The sequence below is a fragment of the Oncorhynchus nerka genome, linkage group LG20 (assembly GCF_034236695.1).
Source record: "Oncorhynchus nerka isolate Pitt River linkage group LG20, Oner_Uvic_2.0, whole genome shotgun sequence".
Classification (NCBI taxonomy): Eukaryota; Metazoa; Chordata; class Actinopteri; order Salmoniformes; family Salmonidae; genus Oncorhynchus; species Oncorhynchus nerka.
In genome coordinates, this window is record NC_088415.1 from 83306836 (window position 1) to 83328238 (window position 21403).

General features: G+C 44.5%; 2 protein-coding genes across 4 annotated transcripts; one reads left to right on the forward strand and one right to left on the reverse strand.

Moving 5' to 3' along the window:
* Nucleotides 1-321: 321 nt before the first annotated feature.
* rpap2 (RNA polymerase II associated protein 2) lies at nt 322-9181 on the reverse strand. The gene is given in 16 exon segments (XM_065006088.1): nt 322-1187; nt 4279-4347; nt 5843-5956; nt 6009-6189; nt 6452-6489; nt 6553-6700; nt 6703-6997; nt 6999-7232; nt 7234-7316; nt 7319-7509; nt 7511-7540; nt 8016-8092; nt 8176-8271; nt 8373-8442; nt 8703-8862; nt 9112-9181. Coding segments are annotated over 15 exon segments (1770 nt in total). The 5' UTR covers nt 8819-8862; nt 9112-9181; the 3' UTR covers nt 322-1159.
* On the forward strand, nt 9161-21402 carry glmna (glomulin, FKBP associated protein a). 3 transcript variants are annotated; one of them, XM_029624125.2, is made up of 19 exons: nt 9162-9265; nt 9767-9857; nt 10537-10662; nt 11073-11186; nt 11504-11612; nt 11862-12096; nt 12394-12493; nt 12970-13151; nt 13330-13383; nt 13530-13560; nt 13666-13755; nt 13897-13938; nt 18578-18651; nt 18730-18814; nt 18969-19078; nt 19241-19304; nt 19472-19610; nt 20690-20772; nt 20912-21402. In XM_029624125.2, exons 2-19 carry the CDS (start codon nt 9819-9821, stop codon nt 20999-21001), a joined length of 1767 nt encoding a protein of 588 aa, XP_029479985.1. In that variant the 5' UTR covers nt 9162-9265; nt 9767-9818; the 3' UTR covers nt 21002-21402. The 3 variants fall into 3 exon arrangements, with proteins under 3 accessions (XP_064861966.1, XP_029479985.1, XP_029479986.1); XM_029624126.2 differs by having other exon boundaries at nt 12397-12493; XM_065005894.1 differs by lacking the exons at nt 20690-20772; nt 20912-21402 and adding an exon at nt 19856-20683 and having other exon boundaries at nt 9161-9265.
* The last annotated feature ends 1 nt before the right edge of the window (nt 21403 follows it).

Genomic DNA, 21403 nt, shown 5'->3' on the forward strand with positions numbered 1-21403 from the left:
ATATTTTAAGTCCACAAATGTTTAAATGAACAAGGAAAAAATGAAAACTCGCACCAACAAAATTAACATGTTACTGGCTTCAAGCGAAAAGCTTTAGAAATAATATACTAAGGTTATATCTGTAACCGTATCATCCTAAAATGTTTGAATAATAAAATACACAAAATATCCATAAAGAATCACGATAAAATATTTTTATCCCCTCCAAAATGCTCCTCAGATAATGTTTCAATTCGCGCGAGCCACCTGGTCCAAAACAAATATTTTCAGACACAACTTTCTTGTCACACTTGGAACAAATGAGATTACAACACCATAAACTTCCTGTGAAGGAAGCTGGGACAAACAGCGACACATTTATTGCACCATCCTCTTCCAGTATGGCAATATAGTCGATCACATGACATTTTTATACACAGTGGAAAACCTGAGTGTGATTTATTTGGTTGTATAGAAGCATGGGGTTAAACATTGGGAGGCTTGTAACTTTGAAGATTTGATTTAGACATTTACAGTATCATCAGATTCAGTATATCAGTGTTTGTTTGAAAATTAGGAGAGGCATAATACGACTATATATTTCCGCCATGAAGCTGTAAACTATGCACCTGTGTAATAACAAGCCTATTCGATGATACAGTACGTCTGCACAATCTTCTTGGAAATTACAGTCTTCATTTCAGAGCACTAAAGCCTCAACAAGCACTGTCCATATCCTGAGAGAAGATGAAAAGTAATTTCTCTCAATTCTCAATAGTTGTATCAATAAAACTGAAAAATCAACCAAACCAAAGTAATACAAAAAAGGCAAGGCAAGGTTCTCCAATAGTGATTTCAAATAAAAGTAAATCAATGATATCAGAAGCGCGATACCGCCAGCCCTTGATACCGGCCAGCCCTTGATACCAATACCTCGATACCGCCAGCCCTTGATACCGATACCTCGATACCGCCAGCCCTTGATACCGATACCTCGATACCGCCAGCCCTTGCCGTTCTGATAGGAAACATGTCAAGATTTGGCTGTAACAGTAAAGAAAGTAGTCTATAGTAGAGGATACTGGATTGCTATGGTTGTGAGTAGCTAGACTAGGCTCTGTAGGTCCTGAAGTGACAGCTGCTACATCAGAATAGAGGTATTCGACTGAGGTCGGGCTCTTCAGGGCCTCCCGTACACCACTGATAACCTGCAACACACAAACACAACATGGTCAGGAAAAACCAAGGGTTATCCTACAAAGCAGGTTTGAGGAGTTAGCGAGGTAACTTTGGTCAACTCTCGAGTTCAACTCGGGATAACCGTCATTCAAAAGTGGCTCACCTTTTAAGCCTGGTAAATGTATATGCAACGAATCCATCAGAACTATAACCTGCTATGGGGAAGAGCAACTCACGGCCAATGCCACTTACCCTGAATGAAATGACTGAGCCACGAGTTGAGGACCAATGAAATCAGATTCCCTCCTTCATTTGAGGAAGACAACTGATTAAATATTTTATTAAAATGTCTGTGTTAAAAAATAAAAATGTTAAAATATATCACATTACCCATTTAGTAATGACAGAAAGCATTTTAAACTTCACGCACAGTAACACTTTTGTATGACTTAATACAATTATTTTATCGACCAGAGGGGTGGGAAAGGTGTTTGTGCATTGATAAGCACACCAAAGCAAACCAAAGTCGGCATTAACAATAATAGAATACAGAAGGCACTTCGAAAATCTTATTTCACGCCATAGCTTGCTGAATTTGCAAGAAAAATATTATTTAATTTCAGCACAAATGAAAATGTGGCACTTCATCGCCCATATATTGACGTTTCAGTATTAAGTCACTGAAGAGTTTTATCGTCCGACTAACCATGTGCTACATGCACGCGTAGTTACAAGCCTGCTAGAGTTAGCAGCAGACGGACGAGCAATATCCACAGTCATAGTACGGACGAAGCCTATGAAATGCGAAGCTAATTGAAGCTGATTAGCTTTAGAAAACCCTGAGTAGATCTAGCTTGCTTCATAGGATTCCCCCCTGGATTCTAAGCAGATCGCACCTTGTCGGCTATGCACCATTTGGGCTCCCGAGTGGCGCAGCGGTCTAAGTTTCAACTGAATATTCTTGACTGCAATCCACTCTAAAGTGATGGGTCAACTTTTGCAACAAGGCAAATGACTTTAAAGTGAGGTCTGTTAAGCTCTCGAGTGGCGCAGCGGTCTAGAGGCGTCACTACAGACCGCGGTTCGATTCCAGGCTGTATCACAACTGGCCGTGATTGGGAGTCCCATAGGGCGGCACACAATTGGCCCAGCCTCGTCCGGGTTAGTGTTTGGCCGGGGTAGGCCGTCATTGTAAATAATATTTTGTTCTTAACTGACTTGCCTAGTTAAACAAAGGTTAAATAATAAAAACATTAAAGGCAATGTTTCCACGTTTGCTGAGACCGCATTCCATAAATGATACATCTGCCGGCTCAATAGTAAATTACCTTTGGTGGTAGCAAGCAGACTAGGTATCAACAGACAATCCAGAAGGGGCTGGCCAACAGTAACGAGATGTCGCTGAGTATTTGCATAAAGTTCCACATTCCCCAACTTTGGTCCCGCCCTTTTCAAGTCCCTAGCCCACGTTCTTTTTGCCTAACGGTACCGCCCACTTCGCTTCTGTCATTGAAAATAAACGTGCTCTGTTGTTTCATCGCCCCGGACGTGACATGCAGATCTCCGCAGGCATCTATAGTAAATATGTATATGATTTCTGGGTGGCAATACGACTAATCTCCTCAGCAGCACAATGCACATGTTTGTAAAGTTTACAAAAGCTGTGTGTTTAAGGGAACACTTTATTTTGTATAGCCAGTAGGGATGGGTAAAGCATTCCAGATTATATATTTGCCTTTGGTGATGGGAAAAGTATCTCGGAAATAGGCTAACCAGAGGGCTGGTAAATATGTTTTAGGAATACAGGAGCACAGTGAGTATGTCTCCTGGAGCAATGCTGCTACCTGGGTCTAGTGTTGCATGAGGCCCATCCATTATTCACATGATTCACCTAACAACAACAACAGAGGCCTGACTAATTACACAGCTGCCATGCAGTAGGTAGGCCTCAACTGCAAATTATTAATGAGATGGATAGTTGGATAGTTGACTCAAATGCTAATGGCTTGGTACTGTTCTATGGTCCTGCAGATATATTGTTAGTAAGTAAAAAATAAAAAATTGATAGGTATGTATGCTTTATGATGCGCTTATAATGCAATGTAAGACTTGTCATAAGACTAATTTATCATTTCTTATAATAAACATCATTATGAGCAGGACTAAATACGAGACATTTTGAGTTAGTTGAAACCATACTGCAGCCAACAGCCAGGTACAACGTTCAATTATTTGTTGAGCACCTCACTCAATAAGGCATGTTCTTTACCATCTACTTATCAGATTGGATGAAGACAACATCTGTAGCCTTGATAAGGTGATATCAGCTCAAGAAAGCGTCATCTCCCATTTATTTAGACAGCTATAAATCAGAGCTGAAGTTATGTCCCTGGTTTCCTCTCTGGGGTGGTGTACACAGTGGATCAGTTAGGGACCAAATGGAATGTTTCCCAGGGTGTGTGTGTCGCCCCGGACTGCTGCATCACGGATCTAGAGAGGGTTGGGGGGGTAATCAGGTGGAGGAGATAAGGCCCGAGAGGCGTCTGTGTGTACACAGACGGGAGCAGCACGGAACTGTCCCACACAGCGCCTGCTAGGCTCACGCCCTGCCACCGACCTGCCTGGGGAAGTAGTGCACACACACACCACACACACGCCATCTGGCACAGGTCAAACAATGCAAGGGCAAGCACACAATGCAGATTGGAGATGCCACACACACACACACCACTGTATATTTCACAGGGCAACATAAAACACAAGGAAACCTTTGAATTGCTGTGCCTGTGGTTATGTATATGCATTTTTCATAACAATGAATATACAATTTCTAATTCTATGCATATCTTAATGAAATCATGAGTTTTAACAGGTTGGCATTCACTTTTGTGATGTTTAAAATGTACCAAAGAGAGCATCCAAAAGAACACACACTGCAGTGCACCCTGGATACACACAAGTGTATCCAGATCACTAGGTTAAGTTTGTTGAGAGGGTGTTCCCCCAGGTAAAACAATGTTCTCTGATTTCCTCTGCTGATCCCTGACTGATCCTACTGAGGCACAGGCTCTCCAGCTGTTCCTGCAACAGCACATGACACACACACACACACACACTTACAGATTGAGGAGCACCATAACGATCATGGTCCCCTCTGGGCCTTTGTGGATAATGTTGGTGTTGGTGAACCTGCCATGGAAAAAAAGACACTGTATAGTAAAAAAATGGCACAGGTCTGACATCGCACTGCCACCAGGCCGGACATCGCACTGCCACCAGGCCAGACATCGCACTGCCACCAGGCCAGACATCGCACTGCCACCAGGCCTGACATCGCACTGCCACCAGGCCTGACATCGCACTGCCACCAGGCCAGACATCGCACTGCCACCAGGCCAGACATCGCACTGCCACCAGGCCAGACATCGCACTGCCACCAGGCCAGACATCGCACTGCCACCAGGCCAGACATCGCACTGCCACCAGGCCAGACATCGCACTGCCACCAGGCCTGACATTGCACTGCCACCAGGCCTGACATTGCACTGCCACCAGGCCGGACATCGCTGATTTTCCATGAAAGAGAAAACACAACAGTCTCTGTCCTTTGCTTCAACTTGGCACTGAAAATCTTTAAATCATATTAGCCTAAAGTCCAACCATATCAGAGACACCTCATCATATAGATTGAACAATTATAGGTGTTTATTTGACAGTTTGCAGTGTAATGTCTGGCTGCTGTTCCAGCAGGCCTTAGTAGCTAGCAGATAATTCCTGGAAACAGGCCTCTTGCTGAAGGTGTGACTCGTGCCTCACTATTAAATCAGAGCTACAGGAAGTCAATAGCACTCTGCCAATCACTACTTCCTGTTGACTGCACCTCAATCAGCCAATCACAGCCCAGTTAGTGCCCATGACAGGAACAGAGTTCACCTCTGGCAGTTTGGGGCTACCCTGAAAAGTTCACTCAGTTCGTGGAAGCCTTGTCACCACACCACTTCTCCATAAATACCAGAGCATGTATTCATAGTGTCTCAGAGTAGTAGTTCTGATCTAGGATCATGTGTGTCCTCGTCTCCCGTCCATTTAATCTTATTCACTATGATCAAAAAGCCAATACTGATTCTAGATCAGCACTTCAGATAAGATGGTTTATGACTACGGGACCAGGTAAATATTGACTGAAATAAGAGTGTAAAATGTCCAGTTTCTCTCCCAGACAGTATTGGACACTGTAGTAGGAAATGGTGTGTTAAAACAGCAATCTGCAGTGTAATACATCCATTTTTGGACTTATAAATTAACGATACATACCCATTGATTCTTGAAGAATATAACTTAGAAATTGCTTTATTAGCTAAGTTCAAATGTCATACCCCATCAGAACCCAAAATATAAGCTTGTTTCACCTCAATGTTAGTAAACAAGCATTTAGCTACACCTTCAGTAGCATCTGCTAAATATGTGTATGCGACCAATACAATTAGATTTCAAACATAAACAAACACTGTATTGCCTCAAAACATGCTTGAAACTCTAATCTAGGACGCTCAGGCCTTGCATCCATAGCTCTGTCTATGAATTTTTGAAGAGTTACATTTCTCCAGGCCCATCCTTTTATTGTTTTTTATTGTTTCAATTAAGGATTGGCCCTTTAACTCTCAGAGTTGACATTGGCACTGACCTGAAGGTCCTGACCAGGCTGTTGTGGTCACTGGAGATGTCAGTCATGGTGAGACGTTTCCCAAGATGAGGAAAACCGGACATATAAATACACACGCATATACACAGAACTTGATTTCATTTCTTAAGTTGCTGAGATGCGAAGTTCAACAAGACCGAGCTAGTACTTACCAATGCTTCTGTAATATTGCTGGTTGTCAACTATCAGCACATCAGTGACCACATTTCCATTGCATAAAACCGTAGCAGCATTTTCATACAGATACACACACCCTCTAGTGAGCTTCTCAACCGTTATGTGTTTCTGTATGAGGTGCTAGGCATGGGAATCAACCAACCACTCTGGTCCTGGGTGGGGGGGGTGGGGTGGAGAGAGAGCATGAGAGAAAGAGCGTGAAAGCAGGAGAAAGAGTGTGAAAGAAGGAGAAAGAGCGTGAAAGCAGGAGAAAAAGCGTCAAAGCAGGAGAAAGAGAGTGAAAGCAGGAGAAAGAGCGTGAAAGAAGGAGAGAGCGTAGATGGGAAAGGAGAGGAGACACAGAGTTAGGGAAAGAAGTGAGGTGCGACATAAAAAAAACATCTTCATGGTAAAAGCCAACCTCAAAAACAAGACCATCATCATCATCATCATCACGCTTAACATCTCCAATGCTTATACATAGTGCCCCCATCTGGACACTGACGGTTACTACACTACACTTATCCCCCACTCACCTCTGAGTCTCAGGGCCCGTTTCCCTGACACCCAGTGGGCTTCCTCCCCTTTGTAGAACTCCCTGACCCTCTGGGGACCCGCCGTCCCCTCCATCCCCAACCCCTTCTACAACATCCTCCAGGTTATCTTCATCCAGTTCTTCTTCTTCTCCTCCTTTTTCTTCTTCGTTTCTACTGTTGTTTTATTAAAGTGGTCTGGGCCATATAGGAACTTCATAGTCTCCTCAGTCCACCATTCGTCGAAGGAACTCCATAGGACTTCTAGAAGGTTCAGTCAGACCGAGCCAGGTTTTGGAGTAGTTTCGTGGCCCTTGAGGAGCCCCTGGGCCCCCCTCCTGCTCATGCCCAACTGGGTGATCCTGAGGCCCGGCTGGGTGGGCTGTGCTGGGGTTGAGTCCCACTGAGGGTTGGGGGTTGTAGCTGGATCTTGATTCTGTACACTGCATTGTGTTGACGGTTGTTAGTACAGAAGATGTAACCGTGACTGGATCTCTATCCTGCATTGTGACTTGGCTCAGTAGTGCTGCGGCATCCTCCATAGACTGGCCCTCTGGTGAGCCTCTCTCTTCCAGGAAAGGCTGCTGCTTACTGGGGTGGTTTGTATCTGTTGTGTGTTGTTGGGGTCCATCTATGTCATTGATTGTCTTTGTTGGTTCTTTCTGTGATTCTTCTGTATTCTCCTTCCTTCTTGTCTTCAGCCTTGTTTGTTTGTTTTGGCATCTTTGTGTCCTTCCCTCCCGACCTTCTCTCCCTCTTCTCGTTCCCTCCCCACCCCTTCATTTGATGTGCTTGGGCAGACTGCCCCAGCGCACCCTGGGTCCCTGTTGCTGGGAGACTACGCTGGAAACAAAGTGCTGTTCTGTGTCGCTGTGACCGGCTGTACGGGATCATCTGGGGTTCTCTGGGGCCACAGAGTACAGGGGAAGGTTCCTCACATCCTCCTCTCTGAAACACCTCAGTCAGCCTCTCCTCCTCTCCAGTGCTACCGCTACAGACAGACAGAGGGAATCAGGGGGAAGTCAGTCAGTCAAGCCACCAATCAATCAATAAATCAATGGATCTATAATTTAATTTGATGTATATATTCTGTGAATTATTTAATTATTATGCCATAATGATTGATAAATGGATCCATCCCTCCATCCCTTATAAATCAGTTGAATGACAGCTACACATCTTATCAATTAATCGAGACTATATGAAATTGTAAAAAAAAAAAACGAATGTACATACCAATCTCCTTATTCATTAAGTTTACATCTGGGGGGTTGCAAACAAAAAGAGGAAAAACATGGTCATAAGAGGAGAGTCAACATTTTGGTCATATCTGGCGTCTGCTAAATGACTTAAATGTAAATGTAAATGTAAATATCTGGACCTATAGGAAAATGGCGGCCTACCTGAGCACGGCTATATCTGCGGTTAACCATGACTCAATGTAAAGTGAAACGGAACATAATTACCTCTTGTGCTGCCTCAATCATAGAGGGCTCTTTGAAATCTGCAGCTCAAATGACTTGGAGGCTTTGTAGCAGAATTACTGCAGAAGGACTAGGTCAGAGACTAAAAGGGCATTGTTTCAGTCTTACATCAGTCACGTACTTCAATGGTGCCGGTCATAACACAACAGAATATCTGATTCTGTACACTGACCTTGCGTTCTGTAATGTCATTGACTTTATTGGTGTTGGTGGAAATGTTTAACTGTTGAGTGGGGACCTATGAAAAGAAATATCAGAATGAGTTGGTTTTGACAAAACACTATTTACTCAAAGGCAAGTAAAAAAAGGGAGGCCTTTTATAAATAAATGAAACGTTACCTAGCCCAGTTTATTTGAACAGACAGGATAGCCACACAGCTTCACAATAGATCTCTCCTCAACTGTCTTTGTAATTGGCAGAAATGATCAAGCTTTCCTGCAAATCAAGGACAACATCATGAATACATGACAGATACCCCACACTACCTGAAATAGAGATGTGATGCTCCTCGATCAACTGATATCTATTGACAGAAACTGTACAATCTTTCCACGAGGTCATAGATCCTCTTCTAATACTCAAAAGTGGAACCGTTCCAAATCCGCATGTCACCATCTTAGCCACCAACCACAGATAAAAAGAGCAATCTTGTATTTGGATCAGTGTATTTGTAGACCTCAATCTTTATGGTACTCACACAGTCAACCAGGAAGTCCTCCAGTACGCTATCCTCCAAGAGACACTCCACCACCTGCAGAGGTCTCTTCTCCAGGGGGGGATACATTCTTGCTTCCTCTGCAGAGGTCTGTGCTTTGACACTCTCCCCATCTGTCGAATAAGTGACATTGGGTGTCCGTGCTCATGACAGAACGTAATAAGACAGTTAGCTGTAATTAAGTATTAAAGGCTAACGTTGTATGGTTAGCTATGAAACATGTTAGCTAACTATATGTAAACACAACTGTAGCTGCAAGATTGATATCTCCATTTTCATTAATTTTTGAGGACCTACAAAGACCCAACAATATCCAAACACAATGTTAATACCGGTCTGATGATGCCTTATAAAAACGAAACCTTTTACATTGCTCCTTCTTCATGCTGGTCCAATGTTTTGTGCTAATTTCAACTTTGACCTGTGACGTATTACATCTACGGCAATTCATCAGGGTCAACGCTGCCGAAACACTTCCGAATCCACGCGACTGACATTGTCTCCGATAATTGGCATGTAAGTAGCAATTCCTCTAATACATTAAACCGATTAATACTTTAACTATGGCCTTATATTCTTTATCGTGGAAATGAAGCTGTAGATCCTATGTAGCTTTATGAAACGATTACACTTAGGGTCTATTGTTGCCTCGATTTCTCGCCTCAAGGCAAAGCAGCCACAATAATGAAGTGATTTGACTATTCCGTTCTTGCTTATTTCCTAATCATGTGCGTTTTAGACTAGGCTAGCTACGCCACTAGCATAAACAAACAAAATACAGTTTTATTAAATCACTAATGATGGAGTTAAACCAAGATACATTTCTGACGTTACATCCATTGTGTGCCACTCACTCACAGCAAAACAGCTGGTGCATACTAAATAGTCCTACTTTGCCTTGACTCTCTGTTTTGTGTGCCACGGTTTCATACATAAAACAAAACTGTGATGACTGCATTCGAAACGTGTTATTTAATAACCCGTACTACTGAACACACATTTTTTCCCCCCTCACAGGAGTGTTTAGTGAAGAGATACCCTCTGTTGGAGAACAGCCGAGACAACGAGGATGGCTCTAGAACAACTAAGTGATATCGTCCAGAGATGTGTAAGTTATAAGAGTACACATAAGACAGGGGTGTGAAATTCCATTTAGGGCTTAGTGTCTGCTGGTTTGAGTTTTTTCCTTTCAATTAAGACCTAGACAACCAGGCGAGGAGAGTACCAAATTAATTAGTGACCTTAATGTATCAATCAAGTACAAGGGAGGAGCAACACACAGACACTCAGCCCTGCATGGAATGAGTTTGACATGTGTCCTATGACAACTGAGTTCACCAGAGCATTGTGTTATGGCTGGTCTCGCTCACCAGACGTCCTCCCCAAGCTGGTCTCGCTCACTCAGACGTCCTCCCCAAGCTGGTCTCGCTCACCCAGACGTCCTCCCCAAGCTGGTCTCGCTCACCCAGACGTCCTCCCCAAGCTGGTCTCGCTCACCCAGACGTCCTCCCCAAGCTGGTCTCGCTCACCAGACGTCCTCCCCAAGCTGGTCTCGCTCACCAGACGTCCTCCCCAAGCTGGTCTCGCTCCCCCAGACGTCCTCCCCAAGCTGGTCTCGCTCCCCCAGACGTCCTCCCCAAGCTGGTCTCGCTCACCCAGACGTCCTCCCAAAGCTCAGATGCTTAGTATAGCATGTGCGCAGTAGCTTGGGGACGAGGTTAGTAAAGGACAGACTTACCAACCCCCCTTTCCCTCTCTCTCTTTTTCTCTACCCCTTTCTCATGCAGCAAGTCATCCAAGATGACAACTATACGACTGAGGATTATTCCGTGTTCCAGATAGCTGGACGTACCTGTCTAGAGGATGGAGAGAGTGCTCAGGTTCTGAGTATCGTCCTAGATGAGGAAAATAAGGTGAACTAAAGATTGTACCAGACATCTATACCAAGTGTACAGTAAAAAATAAATACATGTTGTATTATCACATATACACTGGATAGGTGCAGTGAAATGTGTTGAAAAAGAGTCGCTTGCTGTGTTGTTTTACAGGGTCAGTCATAGTAGTACAGCGCCCAGGGAGCAAATTAGGGTGAAGTGCCTTGCACATCAACAGATGGTCGTTTGGATGTGGTGTGCTGCTTCTCAGCTGGAAGACTCTCTCTCTTAAAGTAGCCTATATATGTACTTTTATAGGGATGTATGGTTGGAACCTGAGGTTTTCCTAACCACATGATCTGACCAGGAAAACCTCTGGGTCATAATGATGGTATATGTTAGTTATTACATAGTGAAGTAATACTACTTCTCCCCTTGTTTTTCTGTAGAACATAGTGAGATGTATGGGCTGGAACCTGCTGGGTCCTCTGGTTCAGATTCTGCTGAAGAAGGAGGAAAATAATCTTCCTCACTGCCTCGCCATCCTCGCACACCTGCTGGAGGTCTGTTGACATGTTCTAATTATTATACGTTATTACAAAGGTCTAATACTCAGCGTTTTGACCAATCATATCAGAACTTTTCACATAAGCTCTTTTTCCGAGCTGATCTGATTGAAATGGGCTGCCTGTCTAAACGCAGCCATATTGTTGTTTTGGTTATAAAATGTAAATGTTTGCTAGTCTGGCCCCAGATCACCATAGGAGTTGGCAAGATATTACAAACAGATCTGAGATTAGGCTACATGTTTGCATGTCCAGACACGGAAGTGCATTGACACAGAAAAAGGAACCCTATATTCTTGTGTGTGATTGGTCAGGTTTGCAGTCCCAAGGAGCTACTGGTTGGCTTGCTGGAGCAGGTTGAGGAGGCTCACCCTGACTCCATCGCAGAGACCGTCATCCTCCTGCTGCAGCCACTACAGAAAGGTGAGGAACACCTTTCCACCGCTGAATGGAAAACCCTCAATATTGTTTGACATTCTTGACCATTAAGAAGTTTCTGTATCCCTTTCCCATGCCTTAATGCCTACTCTCTGCTACCACTCTCTCAATCTACACACCCCTTATCACCTATCTACTATCTTACCACCTTCCCACCCACTTCCTCTACTCCCACCCTTTTCCCCACACTGAACCTCTCCCTTACTGTCCCCACCTCTCCACCCTCCCTCTCAGTGTTGTTGCGGCTGGGCAGCCGGAAGGCCTCCTCGGTGGGCATGGCTCTCTCCACTCTGCTGGACCAGGTGGCCAGGCTGCCCGTGCCCCAGACTAAGGAGCAGGAGGAGGACGACGTGTTCAGCCTGTGCCGCTGCTGCTCGGCCCTGCTGCTCTTTGTCAGGCCCTTCGTGGAGGAGGCCAAGCAGAGCAGGACGCCCAAAGAGGATGAGCTGAGGACTGAGCTGCTCAAGTTGTAGGTCTACATGTTTTATTGGGGAGCTATTGAGTTAGCATGTGTATTTTTTATAATATTTTTTTTACATAGGGACAGATACAATACACCATCATACTGTAGCTTAGCAGATGAGAATTGGATTCTGATTGTTTAATAGTCACATGTACAGGGTTGCAGGTGTGATTGCAGGGTACAGTGAAATTCTTTGGCTCCGAGCTCCAACGTTAAAGTACGGTGCATTACGTGTCTAGGTGCATGAATAGAGTGTGTCTATAACGTGTGTATAGAGTGTGTGTGTGTGTGTTGTCACCCTAGCAGTATGAAGAGTCTTTGTGAGCCTCTTCTGGAGGTGCAGCTGAAGGATCCTGAAACCCTAGCAGAATCTCCCCTCAGGAACTTTGCCACAGAGATTCTGGTAAGATGCCTGCTCAGATTGTGACCATTGCTCCTAGAGCTAGTCTGGTTCCAGATCTGTTTGTGTTGTAGATCTAAATCCTATGGGCATTGACAACGACTATAGGAGACTGTTAATACAGCACAAGCAGCTCTGGCAACAGGCTAGCTCTTTTTATACTATTCATGAAGATTATATTTCACTTCCATTTAAGTGTTTACATTAGTCATTTTGCAGACGCTCTGGACTTACAGGAGCAATCAGAGTTAAGTGCCTTGCTCAAGGTCACATCAACAGATTTTTTTTACCTAGTCGGCTTGGGGATTCGATCCAGCGACCTTTCGGTTACTGACTCAATGCTCTTAACCGCTAGGCTACCTGAGTTCTCATACAGCTAGGTGAAACTTCATCCTGTATAGGGGTAACTAACTAATAAAGGGCTAACCCTCTCTATACTTAGGTTAACCCTGCTCCTCCTGTGTGTGTGTGTTTTGCAGGGCATCTTGTCAGACATCGGGGAGTCCCTCCCTGACCTACTGTCTCACAGCCTGCTGAGGAGGAGAGAGGTGCCTGGGTTCCTGGAGGAAGAGGTGTGCTACCCCAAAGAGTCTCTGGCCTGCCTGGCCTACCTGCTGTTCGTACAGCACATTGCCATGGATAGTTTCCCCACAGTCTTCAAGTAGGGAATAAAGACTGTGTGTTTTCAGTTCATATTACTCTGAAAGTACTGTTTGCACCTGGCTAAGAAGTTTTTTATTCAATTTGTATTGTATGCCTCGGTGGTATTGGGGTTGGTTGGCTCTTAATGTAAGTGCTAAAACAGTGTTGATTGTCCTAACACTCTTTTCTTCTTTCAGCTCAGTGTTTATTCTTCAGTGTAATATGGAATACATCAACCTCTTCTTGAGCAGGTACATATTCATTTACTTTTGACTTTCTTTTCCAATTGATGTAAATGACAAAGTATAGCATTTTATAGACTTCTGTAAAGTATTGAAAATTGGTTTTGATTGTGTCTAAATCCAAACAATATATTTGGTGCCCCCCCCCGCCCCAGAACGGAAGAATCCAGACTGCAGAAAGGACTGGTAAGGATCCTCAGTTTAAAAGTCGGAAGACTAGCAATTCTGTACAAGTAACACTTTCTCATTGACCTTCGACAACTCTTAATTGCTTGTTTGTCCTTTGCTAAGGACCTGTATGAAAAGAGCCTGGTTAGGGTTGAGGACAACAGTCTCCCAGTCCAGCTAATGGAGCTCAAATCTTTCTTCAGTGTCCCTCAGGTAAAACAAAACATCCAATATTGATGTAATGCCGCAAATACTTGCGATAGTTTGTGTTTTATCAATCAGTAGAGAGGAATTGCTTCGTCCCATCTCGCTGTGTGAATCAGAATGACATTTTATCCTTCCTTTACATTTTAGAACTTGGTGAAAGTCATGACATTGTGTCCAATTCAGCATTTGGTAAGTAACCTGTATACATATACTATGACTACTTTGTCCTCTGGAGGTTGGATTTATAACACATATATATACAGTGGGGCAAAAAAGTATTTAGTCAGCCACCAATTGTGCAAATTCTCCCACTTAAAAAGATGAGAGCCCTGTAATTTTCATCATAGGTACACTTCAACTATGACAGACAAAATGAAAAAAAAACATCCAGAAAATCACATTGTAGGATTTTTTAATGAATTTATTTGCAAATTATGGTGGAAAATAAGTATTTGGTCACCTAAAAACAAGCAATATTTCTGGCTCTCACAGACCTGTACCTTGTTCTTTGAGGCTCCTCTGTCCTCCACTCGTTACCTGTATTAATGGCACCTGTTTGAACTTGTTATCGGTATAAAAGACACCTGTCTACAACCTCAAACAGTCACACTCCAAACTCTACTATGGCCAAGACCAAAGAGCTGTCAAAGGACACCAGAAACAAAATTGTAGACCTGCACCAGGCTGAGAAGACTGAATCTGCAATAGGTAAGCAGCTTGGTTTGAAGAAATCAACTGTGGGAGCAATTATTAGGAAATGGAAGACATACAAGACCACTGATAATCTCCCTCAATCTGGGGCTACACGCAAGATCTCACCCCGTGGGGTCAAAATGATCACAAGAACGGTGAGCAAAAATCCTAGAACCACACTGGGGGACCTAGTGAAGTCTCTCACTGTTGCCGCCTGCTACCGACCACCCTCAGCTCCCAGCTGTGCCCTGGACACCATTTGTGAATTGATCGCCCCCCATCTAGCTTCAGAGTTTGTTCTGTTAGGTGACCTAAACTGGGATATGCTTAACACCCCGGCAGTCCTACAATGTAAGCTAGATGCCCTCAATCTCACTCAAATCATCAAGGAACCCACCAGGTACAACCCTAACTCTGTAAACAAGGGCACCCTCATAGACGTCATCCTGACCAACTGGCCCTCCAAATACACCTCCGCTGTCTTCAACCAGGATCTCAGCGATCACTGCCTCATTGCCTGTATCCGCCACGGAGCCGCAGTCAAACGACCACCCCTCATCACTGTCAAACGCTCCCTAAAACACTTCTGTGAGCAGGCCTTTCTAATCGACCTGGCCCGGGTATCCTGGAAGGACATTGACCTCATCCCGACAGTTGAGGATGCCTGGTCATTCTTTAAAAGTAACTTCCTCACCATTTTAGATAAGCATGCTCCGTTCAAAAAATGCAGAACCAAGAACAGATACAGCCCTTGGTTCACTCCAGACCTGACTGCCCTCGACCAGCACAAAAACATCCTGTGGCGGACTGCAATAGCATCGAATAGCCCCGTGATATGCAACTGTTCAGGGAAGTCAGGAACCAATACACGCAGTCAGTCAGGAAAGCTAAGGCCAGCTTCTTCAGGCAGAAGTTTGCATCCTGTAGCTCCAACTCCAAAAAGTTCTGGGACACTGTGAAGTCCATGGAGAACAAGAGCACCTCCTCCCAGCTGCCCACTGCACTGAGGCTAGGTAACACGGTCTCCACCGATAAATCCACGATTATCGAAAGCTTCAATAAGCACTTCTCAACGGCTGGCCATGCCTTCCGCCTGGCTACTCCAACCTCGGCCAACAGCTCCGCCCCCCGCAGCTCCTCGCCCAAGCCTCTCCAGGTTCTCCTTTACCCAAATCCAGATAGCAGATGTTCTGAAAGAGCTGCAAAACCTAGACCCGTACAAATCAGCTGGGCTTGACAATCTGGACCCTCTATTTCTGAAACTATCTGCCGCCATTGTCGCAATCCCTATTACCAGCCTGTTCAACCTCTCTTTCATATCGTCTGAGATCCCCAAGGATTGAAAGCTGCCGCAGTCATCCCCCTCTTCAAAGGCGGAGACACCCTGGACCCAAACTGCTATAGACCTATATCCATCCTGCCCTGCCTATCTAAGGTCTTCGAAAGCCAAGTCAACAAACAGGTCACTGACCATCTCGAATCCCACCGTACCTTCTCCGCTGTGCAATCTGGTTTCCGAGCCGGTCACGGGTGCACCTCAGCCACGCTCAAGGTACTAAACGATATCATAACCGCCATCGATAAAAGACAGTACTGTGCAGCCGTCTTCATCGACCTCGCCAAGGCTTTCGACTCTGTCAATCACCATATTCTTATCGGCAGACTCAATAGCCTCGGTTTCTCGGATGACTGCCTTGCCTGGTTCACCAATTACTTTGCAGACAGAGTTCAGTGTGTCAAATCGGAGGGCATGCTGTCCGGTCCTCTGGCAGTCTCTATGGGGTGCCACAGGGTTCAATTCTCGGGCCGACTCTTTTCTCTGTATATATCAATGATGTTGCTCTTGCTGCGGGCGATTCCCTGATCCACCTCTACGCAGACGACACCATTCTATATACTTTCGGCCCGTCATTGGACACTGTGCTATCTAACCTCCAAACGAGCTTCAATGCCATACAGCACTCCTTCCGTGGCCTCCAACTGCTCTTAAACGCGAGTAAAACCAAATGCATGCTTTTCAACCGATCGCTGCCTGCACCCGCATGCCCGACTAGCATCACCACCCTGGATGGTTCCGACCTTGAATATGTGGACATCTATAAGTACCTAGGTGTCTGGCTAGACTGCAAACTCTCCTTCCAGACTCACATCAAACATCTCCAATCGAAAATCAAATCAAGAGTCGGCTTTCTATTCCGCAACAAAGCTCCTCCTTCACTCACGCCGCCAAGCTTACCCTAGTAAAACTGACTATCCTACCGATCCTCGATTTCGGCGATGTCATCTACAAAATGGCTTCCAACACTCTACTCAGCAAACTGGATGCAGTCTATCATAGTGCCATCCGTTTTGTCACCAAAGCACCTTATACCACCCACCACTGCGACTTGTATGCTCTAGTCGGCTGGCCCTCGCTACATATTCGTCGCCAGACCCACTGGCTCCAGGTCATCTACAAGTCCATGCTAGGTAAAGCTCCGCCTTATCTCAGTTCACTGGTCACGATGGCAACACCCATCCGTAGCACACGCTCCAGCAGGTGTATCTCACTGATCATCCCTAAAGCCAACACCTCATTTGGCCGCCTTTCGTTCCAGTACTCTGCTGCCTGTGACTGGAACGAACTGCAAAAATCGCTGAAGTTGGAGACTTTTATCTCCCTCACCAACTTCAAACATCAGCTATCCGAGCAGCTAACCGATCGCTGCAGCTGTACATAGTCTATTGGTAAATAGCCCACCCATTTTCACCTACCTCATTCCCATACTGTTTTTATACTGTTTTTATTTTATTTATTTATTTACTTTTCTGCTCTTTTGCACACCAATATCTCTACCTGTACATGACCATCTGATCATTTATCACCCCAGTGTTAATCTGCAAAATTGTATTATTCGCCTACCTCCTCATGCCTTTTGCACACATTGTATATAGATTGCCCATTTTTTTTCTACTGTGTTATTGACTTGTTAATTGTTTACTCCATGTGTAACTCTGTGTTGTCTGTTCACACTGCTATGCTTTATCTTGGCCAGGTCGCAGTTGCAAATGAGAACTTGTTCTCAACTAGCCTACCTGGTTAAATAAAGGTGAAATAAAAAAAAAATTAAAAAAAAGTGAATGACCTGCAGAGAGCTGGGACCAAAGTAACAAAGCCTACCATCAGTAACACACTACACCGCCAGGGACTCAAATCCTGCAGTGCCAGACGTGTCCCCCTGCTTAAGCCAGTACATGTCCAGGCCCGTCTGAAGTTTGCTAGAGAGCATTTGGATGATCCAGAAGAAGATTGGAAGAATGTCATATGGTCAGATGAAACCAAAATATAACTTTTTGGTAAAAACTCAACTCGTCGTGTTTGGAGGACAAAGAATGCTGAGTTGCATCCAAAGAACACCATACCTACTGTGAAGCATGGGGGTGGAAACATCATGCTTTGGGGCTGTTTTTCTGCAAAGGGACCAGGACGACTGATCCGTGTAAAGGAAAGAATGAATGGGGCCATGTATTGTGATATTTTGAGTGAAAACCTCCTTCCATCAGCAAGGGCATTGAAGGTGAAACGTGGCTGGGTCTTTCAGCATGACAATGATCCCAAACACACCGCCCGGGCAATGAAGGAGTGGCTTCGTAAGAAGCATGGCTAGGCCACTCCAGGACCTTGAAAGTCTCCAGATCTCAACCCCATAGAAAATCTTTGGAGGGAGTTGAAAGTCTGTGTTGCCCAGCAACAGCCCCAAAACATCACTGCTCTAGAGGAGATCTGCATGGAGGAATGGGCCAAAATACCAGCAACAGTGTGAAAACCTTGTGAAGACTTACAGAAAACGTTTGACCTCTGTTGTCATTGCCAACAAAAGGTATATAACAAAGTATTGAGAGAAACCTTTGTTATTGACCAAATACTTATTTTCCACCATAATTTGCAAATAAATTCATAAAAAATCCTACAATGTGATTTTCTGGATTTTCTTTCTTCTCATTTTGTCTGTCATAGTTGAAGTGTACCTTTGATGAAAATTACAGGCCTCTCTCATCTTTTTAAGTGGGAGAACTTGCACAATTGGTGGCTAAATACTTTTTTGCCCCACTGTATTACTAACATTAGCGGTCAAATGTTATTTTCTGTTCACAGAGAACTAAAGGACTAAAAGTACTGCAGTTGAGCATCGATAAATTTGACACGGAAGCCAAATACAAATTCTTCCAGTTAAGTTCACCCCTGTAGAACACTATGGCCGCTCTTTTGTTCTGACACCTTTCTGATAACTTTTCATGTCATTTTAGGTGCATGCTGAAGACAAGTCACCATGCAGGAGTAGAGGGCTACATCATCAAGAACATCAAAAACCAGATCGACTTTGCCTTTAAGGTACGGTGCTCATGGTTTTGTGCCTTTTCAGATTTACATGGATTGCAAATGTAAATGATTTTACATTTTTGGGCTAAAACTTCAAAAAAGTGAACTATACCTTTACCAATGGTGCTATATTACCTATGTAAATGTACATATCTTTCCTCGTCAGCCGGACAAGGGTAACGAGTGGTTCATGGGGCCACACCTGTTCCCTCTCCTGCGTCAGGTGCTGTGTCTCCCCCAGGGTCCTGAGACCGACCTCCTACAGAACCTGGACAGGTCAGTCCACTCCACACCCAACTACCAGTAGTTGATTGATGCAATGTTTTCCACCCACCATCCAGGCAATATTCACTACAATAATTGATCGATTCAAACAAGTTTAGTCCAGTGAGCAGTAGTAAGGTGTAGTGAGACTTAACGCCTTGGTCTTTCTGACAGGGTGATGGAGTCTCTGAACCTGCTGCGCTATTTACTCATCAGAGACAAAGCGTGGAGGAACCAGGTAGCTACTGCCTCAACCACAACACTTATCCATATTGCAGAAGGGATGCATGCAATGTTTATGAACACAAAAAGTGAAATTTTGATATAGTGAGGATGAGTGAGGATGTTTACACTATTGCCTTTGGGTTAATTGAATGCACACACTAATCATTCTCTGGTGTCCAGACGGGGATCTGGACTGAGCTGTATAAGATTGAGGACTACTACATGAAGCCACTACGCACAGGGTTGAACATGTCCAAAGCCCACTACGAGGCTGAGCTCCAGAACACCAAAGACAACAGCAAGAAGACCAATGCTAAAGGTGAGACACAACCACTTAGTCTCGTCTAGTGCCAGCTGGTATACCTTCCTAAACTCAGCAAAAAAAGAAACGTCCCCTTTTCAGGACCCTGTCTTTCAAAGATAATTTGTAAAAATCCAAATAACTGCACAGATCTTCATTGTAAAGGGTTTAAACACTGTTTCCCATGCTTGTTCAATGAACCATAAACAATTAATGAACATATGCACCTGTGGAGCGGTCGTTAAGACACTAACATCTTACAGGTCACAGTTATGAAAACTAGGACACTAAAGAAGCCTTTCTACTGACTCTGAAAAACACCAAAAGAAAGATGCCCAGGGTCCCTGCTCATCTGTGTGAACGTGCCTAAGGCATGCTGCAAGGAGGCATGAGGACTACAGATGTGGCCAGGGAAATAAATTGCAATGTCCTTACTGTGAGACGCCTAAGACAGCGCTACAGGAAGACCGGACAGACAGCTGATCGTCCACGCAGTGGCAGACCACGTGTAACAACACCTGTACAGGATCGGTACATTCGGACATCACACCTGCGGGACAGGTACACAATGGCAACAACTGCCCGGGTTACGCCAGGAATGCACAATCCCTCCATCAGTGCTCAGACTGTCCGCAATAGGCTGAGAGAGGCTGGACTGAGGGCTTGTAGGCCTGTTGTAAGGCAGGTCCTCACCAGACATCACCGGCAACAACGTCGCCTACGGGCACAAACCCACCGTCGCTGGACCAGACAGGACTGGCAAAAAGTGCTCTTCACTGACGAGTTGTGGTTTTGTCTCACCAGGGGTCATGGTCGGATTCGCATTTATCGTTGAAAGAATGAGCGTTACACCGAGGCCTGTACCTTGGAGTGGGATCAATTTGGAGGTAGAGGGTCCGTCATGGTCTGGGGCGGTTTGTCACAGCATCATCGCAGGCAATCTCAAAGCTGTGAAAATAAACGCAGTTGGCAGTGCGAGGACATTTATTTTTTTGCCGAGTTTACTTCTGTGGTGTCTATTTTGGCTCCTTAGGGAACGAATTGGCTTTCTATCCATGTTTTCTTCATGTGATAGTAACTTCTGTTTGTCTGAGCAGAGCCCCAGACCCAGGAGTCAGTGTGCTCTCTGACAGTCGGGAACGAGAAGATGCCAAACATGACGCCAGAGATGCAGCTTCAGGTAAAACATTTAGATACATCTGTATAAAAAATATTGTTTCTGTCTTTGGGTAATTTGAGAATTAGCATGATTTATACATCTCTGCCTACTTTGTATGTAAATGTATTTTTAATCTCATGCTTGCCATTTGTCATTGTAGGTTCTGCACTCAGCACTGCACACGTTTGACATGATGGAGAGCGTCCTGGCGAGAATAGAGGAAATCATCGAAGTGAAAGAGAAACCCTGAGCAGCAGTGGATCTGGGTTACAATTTCACCGTGTTGTATTGAGGCCTCATAATTGAAACTCCCTCCCTGTTGCCTAGATAAGCGATTTGGGTCATTAAGCCAAGCACTTTGGATCACTTGTTTCTGGTGAACCTTCTTTGGATTCTGACAATGTGGTGATTGTTTTATTCTGACATCGTTACCTAAATATGTCAGGTTCAGGCATAATGACACCAAGACCAGCTTCTTGAATACTTGTAATAAAGCATGTTCAGTCTTCAACTCGACCAGACTAAATGCTCGATGGCAGTTCATCGTTTTAAATGTCTGCTGTGGCCATTTATTTAGTTACTCAAATGCCACTAAGTTAAATCATGTTGATGGATCTTTGTTAGACAGTTAATAAACTCTAGCCTTTCTAAC

Bases quoted from the DNA above. Each gene is read 5' to 3' on its own strand.
- glmna (XM_029624125.2), top strand. From the start codon at position 9,819: ATGGCTCTAGAACAACTAAGTGATATCGTCCAGAGATGT. The intron at 13,384-13,529 runs GTACATATTCAT...CCCCCGCCCCAG, and splicing joins ATCAACCTCTTCTTGAGCAG to AACGGAAGAATCCAGACTGC. The intron at 18,652-18,729 runs GTTAAGTTCACC...ATGTCATTTTAG, and splicing joins GCCAAATACAAATTCTTCCA to GTGCATGCTGAAGACAAGTC.